The sequence below is a fragment of the Notolepis coatsorum genome (assembly GCF_963971535.1).
Source record: "Notolepis coatsorum genome assembly, chromosome: 2".
Taxonomy (NCBI): domain Eukaryota; kingdom Metazoa; phylum Chordata; class Actinopteri; order Aulopiformes; family Paralepididae; genus Notolepis; species Notolepis coatsorum.
The window spans coordinates 51,673,408-51,687,384 of NC_140166.1; the positions used below are offsets into that span (position 1 = coordinate 51,673,408).

At 40.0% G+C, this 13,977-nt stretch overlaps 1 protein-coding gene across 1 annotated transcript in view; it reads right to left on the bottom strand.

Moving 5' to 3' along the window:
* LOC311223353 (protein transport protein Sec24C) overlaps positions 1-13,977 on the bottom strand; it is a gene marked incomplete at its 5' end in the record, with an annotated part of 112,958 nt that overhangs the window by 53,208 nt on the left and 45,773 nt on the right. The window contains one exon of the mRNA XM_084308144.1: positions 13,488-13,655. Within this exon, the coding sequence (XP_084164270.1) occupies positions 13,488-13,655 (168 nt within the window). The remainder of the gene's footprint in view (positions 1-13,487; positions 13,656-13,977) is intronic.

Genomic DNA, 13,977 nt, shown 5'->3' on the forward strand with positions numbered 1-13,977 from the left:
CACATCAGTCACTAGAACACATGATTACACATCAGTCACTAGAACACATGATTACACATCAGTCACTAGAACACATGATTACACATCAGTCACTAGAGAACACATGATTACACATCAGTCACTAGAACACATGATTACACATCAGTCACTAGAACACATGATTACACATCAGTCACTAGAGAACACATGATTACACATCAGTCACTAGAACACATGATTACACATCAGTCACTAGAGAACACATGATTACACATCAGTCACTAGAACACATGATTACACATCAGTCACTAGAACACATGATTACACATCAGTCACTAGAACACATGATTACACATCAGTCACTAGAACACTTGATTACACATCAGTCACTAGAGAACACATGATTACACATCAGTCACTAGAGAACACATGATTACACATCAGTCACTAGAACACATGATTACACATCAGCTACTAGAACACATGATTACACATCAGTCACTAGAACACATGATTACACATCAGTCACTAGAGAACACATGATTACACATCAGTCACTAGAACACATGATTACACATCAGTCACTAGAGAACACATGATTACACATCAGTCACTAGAACACATGATTACACATCAGTCACTAGAACACATGATTACACATCAGTCACTAGAACACATGATTACACATCAGTCACTAGAGAACACATGATTACACATCAGTCACTAGAACACATGATTACACATCAGTCACTAGAACACATGATTACACATCAGTCACTAGAACACATGATTACACATCAGCTACTAGAACACATGATTACACATCAGCTACTAGAGAACACATGATTACACATCAGCTACTAGAACACATGATTACACATCAGTCACTAGAGAACACATGATTACACATCAGTCACTAGAACACATGATTACACATCAGTCACTAGAACACATGATTACACATCAGTCACTAGAGAACACATGATTACACATCAGTCACTAGAACACATGATTACACATCAGTCACTAGAACACATGATTACACATCAGTCACTAGAGAACACATGATTACACATCAGTCACTAGAACACATGATTACACATCAGTCACTAGAGAACACATGATTACACATCAGTCACTAGAACACATGATTACACATCAGTCACTAGAACACATGATTACACATCAGTCACTAGAACACATGATTACACATCAGTCACTAGAACACTTGATTACACATCAGTCACTAGAGAACACATGATTACACATCAGTCACTAGAACACATGATTACACATCAGTCACTAGAGAACACATGATTACACATCAGTCACTAGAACACATGATTACACATCAGTCACTAGAACACATGATTACACATCAGTCACTAGAACACATGATTACACATCAGCTACTAGAACACATGATTACACATCAGCTACTAGAGAACACATGATTACACATCAGTCACTAGAACACATGATTACACATCAGTCACTAGAACACATGATTACACATCAGTCACTAGAACACATGATTACACATCAGTCACTAGAACACATGATTACACATCAGTCACTAGAGAACACATGATTACACATCAGTCACTAGAACACATGATTACACATCAGTCACTAGAACACATGATTACACATCAGTCACTAGAGAACACATGATTACACATCAGTCACTAGAACACATGATTACACATCAGTCACTAGAGAACACATGATTACACATCAGTCACTAGAACACATGATTACACATCAGTCACTAGAACACATGATTACACATCAGTCACTAGAACACATGATTACACATCAGTCACTAGAACACTTGATTACACATCAGTCACTAGAGAACACATGATTACACATCAGTCACTAGAGAACACATGATTACACATCAGTCACTAGAACACATGATTACACATCAGTCACTAGAGAACACATGATTACACATCAGTCACTAGAACACATGATTACACATCAGTCACTAGAGAACACATGATTACACATCAGTCACTAGAACACATGATTACACATCAGTCACTAGAACACATGATTACACATCAGTCACTAGAACACATGATTACACATCAGTCACTAGAACACTTGATTACACATCAGTCACTAGAGAACACATGATTACACATCAGTCACTAGAGAACACATGATTACACATCAGTCACTAGAACACATGATTACACATCAGCTACTAGAACACATGATTACACATCAGTCACTAGAACACATGATTACACATCAGTCACTAGAGAACACATGATTACACATCAGTCACTAGAACACATGATTACACATCAGTCACTAGAGAACACATGATTACACATCAGTCACTAGAACACATGATTACACATCAGTCACTAGAACACATGATTACACATCAGTCACTAGAACACATGATTACACATCAGTCACTAGAGAACACATGATTACACATCAGTCACTAGAACACATGATTACACATCAGTCACTAGAACACATGATTACACATCAGTCACTAGAACACATGATTACACATCAGCTACTAGAACACATGATTACACATCAGCTACTAGAGAACACATGATTACACATCAGCTACTAGAACACATGATTACACATCAGTCACTAGAGAACACATGATTACACATCAGTCACTAGAACACATGATTACACATCAGTCACTAGAACACATGATTACACATCAGTCACTAGAGAACACATGATTACACATCAGTCACTAGAACACATGATTACACATCAGTCACTAGAACACATGATTACACATCAGTCACTAGAGAACACATGATTACACATCAGTCACTAGAACACATGATTACACATCAGTCACTAGAGAACACATGATTACACATCAGTCACTAGAACACATGATTACACATCAGTCACTAGAACACATGATTACACATCAGTCACTAGAACACATGATTACACATCAGTCACTAGAACACTTGATTACACATCAGTCACTAGAGAACACATGATTACACATCAGTCACTAGAACACATGATTACACATCAGTCACTAGAGAACACATGATTACACATCAGTCACTAGAACACATGATTACACATCAGTCACTAGAACACATGATTACACATCAGTCACTAGAACACATGATTACACATCAGCTACTAGAACACATGATTACACATCAGCTACTAGAGAACACATGATTACACATCAGTCACTAGAACACATGATTACACATCAGTCACTAGAACACATGATTACACATCAGTCACTAGAACACATGATTACACATCAGTCACTAGAACACATGATTACACATCAGTCACTAGAGAACACATGATTACACATCAGTCACTAGAACACATGATTACACATCAGTCACTAGAACACATGATTACACATCAGTCACTAGAGAACACATGATTACACATCAGTCACTAGAACACATGATTACACATCAGTCACTAGAGAACACATGATTACACATCAGTCACTAGAACACATGATTACACATCAGTCACTAGAACACATGATTACACATCAGTCACTAGAACACATGATTACACATCAGTCACTAGAACACTTGATTACACATCAGTCACTAGAGAACACATGATTACACATCAGTCACTAGAGAACACATGATTACACATCAGTCACTAGAACACATGATTACACATCAGTCACTAGAGAACACATGATTACACATCAGTCACTAGAACACATGATTACACATCAGTCACTAGAGAACACATGATTACACATCAGTCACTAGAACACATGATTACACATCAGTCACTAGAGAACACATGATTACACATCAGTCACTAGAACACATGATTACACATCAGTCACTAGAGAACACATGATTACACATCAGTCACTAGAACACATGATTACACATCAGTCACTAGAACACATGATTACACATCAGTCACTAGAACACATGATTACACATCAGCTACTAGAACACATGATTACACATCAGCTACTAGAGAACACATGATTACACATCAGCTACTAGAACACATGATTACACATCAGTCACTAGAGAACACATGATTACACATCAGCTACTAGAACACATGATTACACATCAGTCACTAGAGAACACATGATTACACATCAGTCACTAGAACACATGATTACACATCAGTCACTAGAGAACACATGATTACACATCAGCTACTAGAACACATGATTACACATCAGTCACTAGAGAACACATGATTACACATCAGTCACTAGAGAACACATGATTACACATCAGTCACTAGAACACATGATTACACATCAGTCACTAGAACACATGATTACACATCAGTCACTAGAGAACACATGATTACACATCAGTCACTAGAGAACACATGATTACACATCAGTCACTAGAACACATGATTACACATCAGTCACTAGAGAACACATGATTACACATCAGTCACTAGAACACATGATTACACATCAGTCACTAGAGAACACATGATTACACATCAGTCACTAGAACACATGATTACACATCAGTCACTAGAGAACACATGATTACACATCAGTCACTAGAACACATGATTACACATCAGTCACTAGAGAACACATGATTACACATCAGTCACTAGAACACATGATTACACATCAGTCACTAGAACACATGATTACACATCAGTCACTAGAGAACACATGATTACACATCAGTCACTAGAACACATGATTACACATCAGTCACTAGAACACATGATTACACATCAGTCACTAGAGAACACATGATTACACATCAGTCACTAGAACACATGATTACACATCAGTCACTAGAACACATGATTACACATCAGTCACTAGAACACATGATTACACATCAGTCACTAGAACACATGATTACACATCAGTCACTAGAACACATGATTACACATCAGTCACTAGAGAACACATGATTACACATCAGTCACTAGAGAACACATGATTACACATCAGTCACTAGAGAACACATGATTACACATCAGTCACTAGAACACATGATTACACATCAGTCACTAGAACACATGATTACACATCAGTCACTAGAGAACACATGATTACACATCAGTCACTAGAGAACACATGATTACACAGCAGTCACTAGAACACATGATTACACATCAGTCACTAGAGAACACATGATTACACATCAGTCACTAGAACACATGATTACACATCAGTCACTAGAGAACACATGATTACACATCAGTCACTAGAACACATGATTACACATCAGTCACTAGAACACATGATTACACATCAGTCACTAGAGAACACATGATTACACATCAGTCACTAGAACACATGATTACACATCAGTCACTAGAACACATGATTACACATCAGTCACTAGAGAACACATGATTACACATCAGTCACTAGAACACATGATTACACATCAGTCACTAGAACACATGATTACACATCAGTCACTAGAACACATGATTACACATCAGTCACTAGAACACATGATTACACATCAGTCACTAGAACACATGATTACACATCAGTCACTAGAGAACACATGATTACACATCAGTCACTAGAGAACACATGATTACACATCAGTCACTAGAGAACACATGATTACACATCAGCTACTAGAGAACACATGATTACACATCAGTCACTAGAGAACACATGATTACACATCAGTCACTAGAACACATGATTACACATCAGTCACTAGAGAACACATGATTACACATCAGTCACTAGAACACATGATTACACATCAGTCACTAGAACACATGATTACACATCAGTCACTAGAGAACACATGATTACACATCAGTCACTAGAACACATGATTACACATCAGTCACTAGAGAACACATGATTACACATCAGTCACTAGAGAACACATGATTACACATCAGTCACTAGAACACATGATTACACATCAGTCACTAGAACACATGATTACACATCAGTCACTAGAGAACACATGATTACACATCAGTCACTAGAACACATGATTACACATCAGTCACTAGAGAACACATGATTACACATCAGTCACTAGAGAACACATGATTACACATCAGTCACTAGAACACATGATTACACATCAGTCACTAGAACACATGATTACACATCAGTCACTAGAGAACACATGATTACACATCAGTCACTAGAACACATGATTACACATCAGTCACTAGAGAACACATGATTACACATCAGCTACTAGAACACATGATTACACATCAGTCACTAGAACACATGATTACACATCAGTCACTAGAACACATGATTACACATCAGTCACTAGAACACATGATTACACATCAGTCACTAGAACACATGATTACACATCAGTCACTAGAACACATGATTACACATCAGTCACTAGAGAACACATGATTACACATCAGTCACTAGAGAACACATGATTACACATCAGTCACTAGAACACATGATTACACATCAGTCACTAGAACACATGATTACACATCAGTCACTAGAGAACACATGATTACACATCAGTCACTAGAGAACACATGATTACACAGCAGTCACTAGAACACATGATTACACATCAGTCACTAGAGAACACATGATTACACATCAGTCACTAGAACACATGATTACACATCAGTCACTAGAGAACACATGATTACACATCAGTCACTAGAACACATGATTACACATCAGTCACTAGAACACATGATTACACATCAGTCACTAGAGAACACATGATTACACATCAGTCACTAGAACACATGATTACACATCAGTCACTAGAACACATGATTACACATCAGTCACTAGAGAACACATGATTACACATCAGTCACTAGAACACATGATTACACATCAGTCACTAGAACACATGATTACACATCAGTCACTAGAACACATGATTACACATCAGTCACTAGAACACATGATTACACATCAGTCACTAGAACACATGATTACACATCAGTCACTAGAGAACACATGATTACACATCAGTCACTAGAGAACACATGATTACACATCAGTCACTAGAGAACACATGATTACACATCAGTCACTAGAGAACACATGATTACACATCAGCTACTAGAGAACACATGATTACACATCAGTCACTAGAGAACACATGATTACACATCAGTCACTAGAACACATGATTACACATCAGTCACTAGAGAACACATGATTACACATCAGTCACTAGAACACATGATTACACATCAGTCACTAGAGAACACATGATTACACATCAGTCACTAGAACACATGATTACACATCAGTCACTAGAGAACACATGATTACACATCAGTCACTAGAGAACACATGATTACACATCAGTCACTAGAACACATGATTACACATCAGTCACTAGAACACATGATTACACATCAGTCACTAGAGAACACATGATTACACATCAGTCACTAGAACACATGATTACACATCAGTCACTAGAGAACACATGATTACACATCAGTCACTAGAGAACACATGATTACACATCAGTCACTAGAACACATGATTACACATCAGTCACTAGAACACATGATTACACATCAGTCACTAGAGAACACATGATTACACATCAGTCACTAGAACACATGATTACACATCAGTCACTAGAGAACACATGATTACACATCAGCTACTAGAACACATGATTACACATCAGTCACTAGAACACATGATTACACATCAGTCACTAGAGAACACATGATTACACATCAGTCACTAGAACACATGATTACACATCAGTCACTAGAGAACACATGATTACACATCAGTCACTAGAACACATGATTACACATCAGTCACTAGAACACATGATTACACATCAGTCACTAGAACACATGATTACACATCAGTCACTAGAGAACACATGACTGTCAATGTGTGTGGTCCATGTCAAGTCCTCGGATATGTAGGCTCCGAGGTACTTAAAGCTGTTGACTCTCTCAACCGGTGCCCCGTCGATGCTGAGGGGGCTGTAGTCCTTGACCCCCGACCTCCTGAAGTCCACAATCATCTCCTTTGTTTTGCTGACGTTCAGGGAGAGGCTGTTTTCCTGGCACCATCCCGCCAGGACCTTGACCTCTTCCAGGTAGGCCCTCTCGTCGTTGGCAGAGATCAGGCCCACCACCACTGTGTCGTCAGCAAATTTGATGATTGTATTGCTACTCCGCTGAGCCACACAGTCGTGTGTGTACAGGGAGTAGAAGAGGGGACTCAGAACACAGCCCTGGGGGGCCCCTATGTTGAGGGTGATGGATGAGGAGGTGCAGTTGCCTGCTCTCACCACCTGGGGTCTGCCAGTCAGGAAGTCCAAGACCCACTGGCAGAGGTCATAGTTCAAGCCCAGGTCCCTGAGCTTGGCTATGAGTATGGAGGGGACTATGGTATTGAATGCCGAGCTGTAGTCGATGAATAGCATTCTCACATAGTTCCCCTGCCTCTTGTCCAGGTGTGATGCTGCTGTGTGCAGCACATGGGCTATGGCGTCCTCCGTGGACCTGTTGGGGCGGTATGCAAATTGCAGGGGGTCCATGTTGATGGGGAGGGAGGAGCAGATGTAGCCCTTTACTAGCTTCTCAAAGCACTTCATGGCTATGGAGGTGAGAGCTACAGGGCGGTAGTCGTTGAGGTAAGCAGGCTTGGAACACATGATTACACATCAGTCACTAGAGAACACATGATTACACATCAGTCACTAGAACACATGATTACACATCAGTCACTAGAACACATGATTACACATCAGTCACTAGAACACATGATTACACATCAGTCACTAGAACACATGATTACACATCAGTCACTAGAACACATGATTACACATCAGTCACTAGAACACATGATTACACATCAGTCACTAGAACACATGATTACACACCAGTCACTAGAGAACACATGATTACACATCAGCTACTAGAACACATGATTACACATCAGTCACTAGAACACATGATTACACATCAGTCACTAGAACACATGATTACACATCAGTCACTAGAGAACACATGATTACACATCAGTCACTAGAGAACACATGATTACACATCAGTCACTAGAGAACACATGATTACACATCAGTCACTAGAACACATGATTACACATCAGTCACTAGAGAACACATGATTACACATCAGTCACTAGAACACATGATTACACATCAGTCACTAGAACACATGATTACACATCAGCTACTAGAGAACACATGATTACACATCAGCTACTAGAACACATGATTACACATCAGTCACTAGAACACATGATTACACATCAGTCACTAGAACACATGATTACACATCAGTCACTAGAACACATGATTACACATCAGTCACTAGAGAACACATGATTACACATCAGTCACTAGAACACATGATTACACATCAGTCACTAGAGAACACATGATTACACATCAGTCACTAGAACACATGATTACACATCAGTCACTAGAACACATGATTACACATCAGCTACTAGAGAACACATGATTACACATCAGTCACTAGAACACATGATTACACATCAGTCACTAGAACACATGATTACACATCAGTCACTAGAGAACACATGATTACACATCAGCTACTAGAGAACACATGATTACACATCAGTCACTAGAACACATGATTACACATCAGTCACTAGAACACATGATTACACATCAGTCACTAGAGAACACATGATTACACATCAGTCACTAGAGAACACATGATTACACATCAGCTACTAGAACACATGATTACACATCAGTCACTAGAACACATGATTACACATCAGCTACTAGAACACATGATTACACATCAGTCACTAGAGAACACATGATTACACATCAGTCACTAGAGAACACATGATTACACATCAGCTACTAGAACACATGATTACACATCAGTCACTAGAGAACACATGATTACACATCAGTCACTAGAGAACACATGATTACACATCAGTCACTAGAGAACACATGATTACACATCAGTCACTAGAACACATGATTACACATCAGTCACTAGAGAACACATGATTACAAATCAGTCACTAGAGAACACATGATTACACATCAGCTACTAGAACACATGATTACACATCAGTCACTAGAACACATGATTACACATCAGTCACTAGAGAACACATGATTACACATCAGCTACTAGAGAACACATGATTACACATCAGTCACTAGAGAACACATGATTACACATCAGCTACTAGAACACATGATTACACATCAGTCACTAGAACACATGATTACACATCAGTCACTAGAACACATGATTACACATCAGTCACTAGAGAACACATGATTACACATCAGCTACTAGAGAACACATGATTACACATCAGTCACTAGAACACATGATTACACATCAGTCACTAGAACACATGATTACACATCAGTCACTAGAGAACACATGATTACACATCAGTCACTAGAACACATGATTACACATCAGTCACTAGAGAACACATGATTACACATCAGTCACTAGAACACATGATTACACATCAGTCACTAGAGAACACATGATTACACATCAGTCACTAGAACACATGATTACACATCAGTCACTAGAACACATGATTACACATCAGTCACTAGAGAACACATGATTACACATCAGTCACTAGAGAACACATGATTACACATCAGTCACTAGAACACATGATTACACATCAGTCACTAGAGAACACATGATTACACATCAGTCACTAGAACACATGATTACACATCAGTCACTAGAGAACACATGATTACACATCAGTCACTAGAACACATGATTACACATCAGTCACTAGAACACATGATTACACATCAGCTACTAGAGAACACATGATTACACATCAGTCACTAGAACACATGATTACACATCAGTCACTAGAGAACACATGATTACACATCAGCTACTAGAGAACACATGATTACACATCAGTCACTAGAGAACACATGATTACACATCAGCTACTAGAACACATGATTACACATCAGTCACTAGAACACATGATTACACATCAGTCACTAGAGAACACATGATTACACATCAGTCACTAGAACACATGATTACACATCAGTCACTAGAACACATGATTACACATCAGTCACTAGAGAACACATGATTACACATCAGTCACTAGAACACATGATTACACATCAGCTACTAGAACACATGATTACACATCAGTCACTAGAACACATGATTACACATCAGTCACTAGAGAACACATGATTACACATCAGTCACTAGAACACATGATTACACATCAGTCACTAGAGAACACATGATTACACATCAGTCACTAGAACACATGATTACACATCAGTCACTAGAGAACACATGATTACACATCAGTCACTAGAACACATGATTACACATCAGTCACTAGAACACATGATTACACATCAGTCACTAGAGAACACATGATTACACATCAGTCACTAGAGAACACATGATTACACATCAGTCACTAGAGAACACATGATTACACATCAGTCACTAGAACACATGATTACACATCAGTCACTAGAGAACACATGATTACACATCAGTCACTAGAACACATGATTACACATCAGTCACTAGAACACATGATTACACATCAGTCACTAGAGAACACATGATTACACATCAGTCACTAGAACACATGATTACACATCAGTCACTAGAGAACACATGATTACACATCAGTCACTAGAACACATGATTACACATCAGTCACTAGAGAACACATGATTACACATCAGTCACTAGAGAACACATGATTACACATCAGACACTAGAACACATGATTACACATCAGTCACTAGAACACATGATTACACATCAGTCACTAGAACACATGATTACACATCAGTCACTAGAACACATGATTACACATCAGTCACTAGAACACATGATTACACATCAGTCACTAGAGAACACATGATTACACATCAGTCACTAGAGAACACATGATTACACATCAGTCACTAGAGAACACATGATTACACATCAGTCACTAGAACACATGATTACACATCAGTCACTAGAACACATGATTACACATCAGTCACTAGAACACATGATTACACATCAGTCACTAGAGAACACATGATTACACATCAGTCACTAGAACACATGATTACACATCAGTCACTAGAGAACACATGATTACACATCAGTCACTAGAACACATGATTACACATCAGTCACTAGAGAACACATGATTACACATCAGTCACTAGAGAACACATGATTACACATCAGTCACTAGAGAACACATGATTACACATCAGTCACTAGAACACATGATTACACATCAGTCACTAGAACACATGATTACACATCAGTCACTAGAACACATGATTACACATCAGCTACTAGAGAACACATTATTACCACAGGTGCAATTTTGTTTTTCTTTTTATCATCATTCGCAAGTCGCAACCATAAGACATTTTCTTTATATTTTTACCAGGTAGGTTTGCTGAGCATGGCTGCTCTATTTCAGCAATGCCCTGCTTCACACTCACACAGGTACACACGTTCACGCCTGAGAGCTGCCCAGTACAACCACAGTCTGACACTGTTGGCCACTAGGAGCTGCCCAGTACAACCACAGTCTGACACTGTTGACCACTAGGAGCTGCCCAGTACAACCACAGTCTGACACTGTTGGCCACTAGGAGCTGCCCAGTACAACCACAGTCTGACACTGTTGACCACTAGGAGCTGCCCAGTACAACCACAGTCTGACACTGTTGACCACTAGGAGCTGCCCAGTACAACCACAGTCTGACACTGTTGACCACTAGGAGCTGCCCAGTACAACCACAGTCTGACACTGTTGACCATTAGGAGCTGCCCAGTACAACCACAGTCTGACACTGTTGACCACTAGGAGCTGCCCAGTACAACCACAGTCTGACACTGTTGACCACTAGGAGCTGCCCAGTACAACGACAGTCTGACACTGTTGACCACTAGGAGCTGCCCAGTACAACCACAGTCTGACACTGTTGACCACTAGGAGCTGCCCAGTACAACCACAGTCTGACACTGTTGACCACTAGGAGCTGCCCAGTACAACCACAGTCTGACACTGTTGACCACTAGGAGCTGCCCAGTACAACCACAGTCTGACACTGTTGGCCACTAGGAGCTGCCCAGAACAACCACAGTCTGACACTGTTGACCACTAGGAGCTGCCCAGTACAACCACAGTCTGACACTGTTGGCCACTAGGAGCTGCCCAGTACAACCACAGTCTGACACTGTTGACCACTAGGAGCTGCCCAGTACAACCACAGTCTGACACTGTTGGCCACTAGGAGCTGCCCAGTACAACCACAGTCTGACACTGTTGGCCACTAGGAGCTGCCCAGTACAACCACAGTCTGACACTGTTGGCCACTAGGATCTGCCCAGTACAACCACAGTCTGACACTGTTGACCACTGAGCATGGTAGTGAGTGTTAACCTTCTGAGTGTGGTAGTGAAAGGGTTAACCATTTGGTAGTGTGGTAGTGAAAGGGTTAGGAGACGGGAGCTGTTCCATTTTGTACCTGGAGGTTGCTGTAGGAGTACAGTGCTCCGCCCGTCAGGTACGGGACGTGTCCCGGCCAGGCCCCGCCCACATCTTGCTGGGAGAGAATGAATAGGTGCACGCCACAGCCTTGACTGACACACTCCTTGGCCAATGAGATGGCTAGCTCCGATGGCTCAAAGATGGACTGGAAGAGGGAGGGAATTCATTAGGCATTCAGAGGGAGAGAGCGAGGGACAGAGAGAGAGAGAGAGAGAGATACAGAGAGAGAGATACAGAGAGAGAGAGAGAGAGAGAGAGAGAGACAGAGACAGAGACAGAGAGGGATACAGAGAGAGAGAGACAAGCAGAGACAGGAAGTGATATAGATATATATATACTGTATATATACAGACAGAGAGAGACAGAGAGGGAGAGATACAGAGAGAGACTCGGAGAGAGCGAAAGACAGATCGAGATATATACAGTATATATATATATATATATAGAGAGAGAGAGAGAGAGAGAGA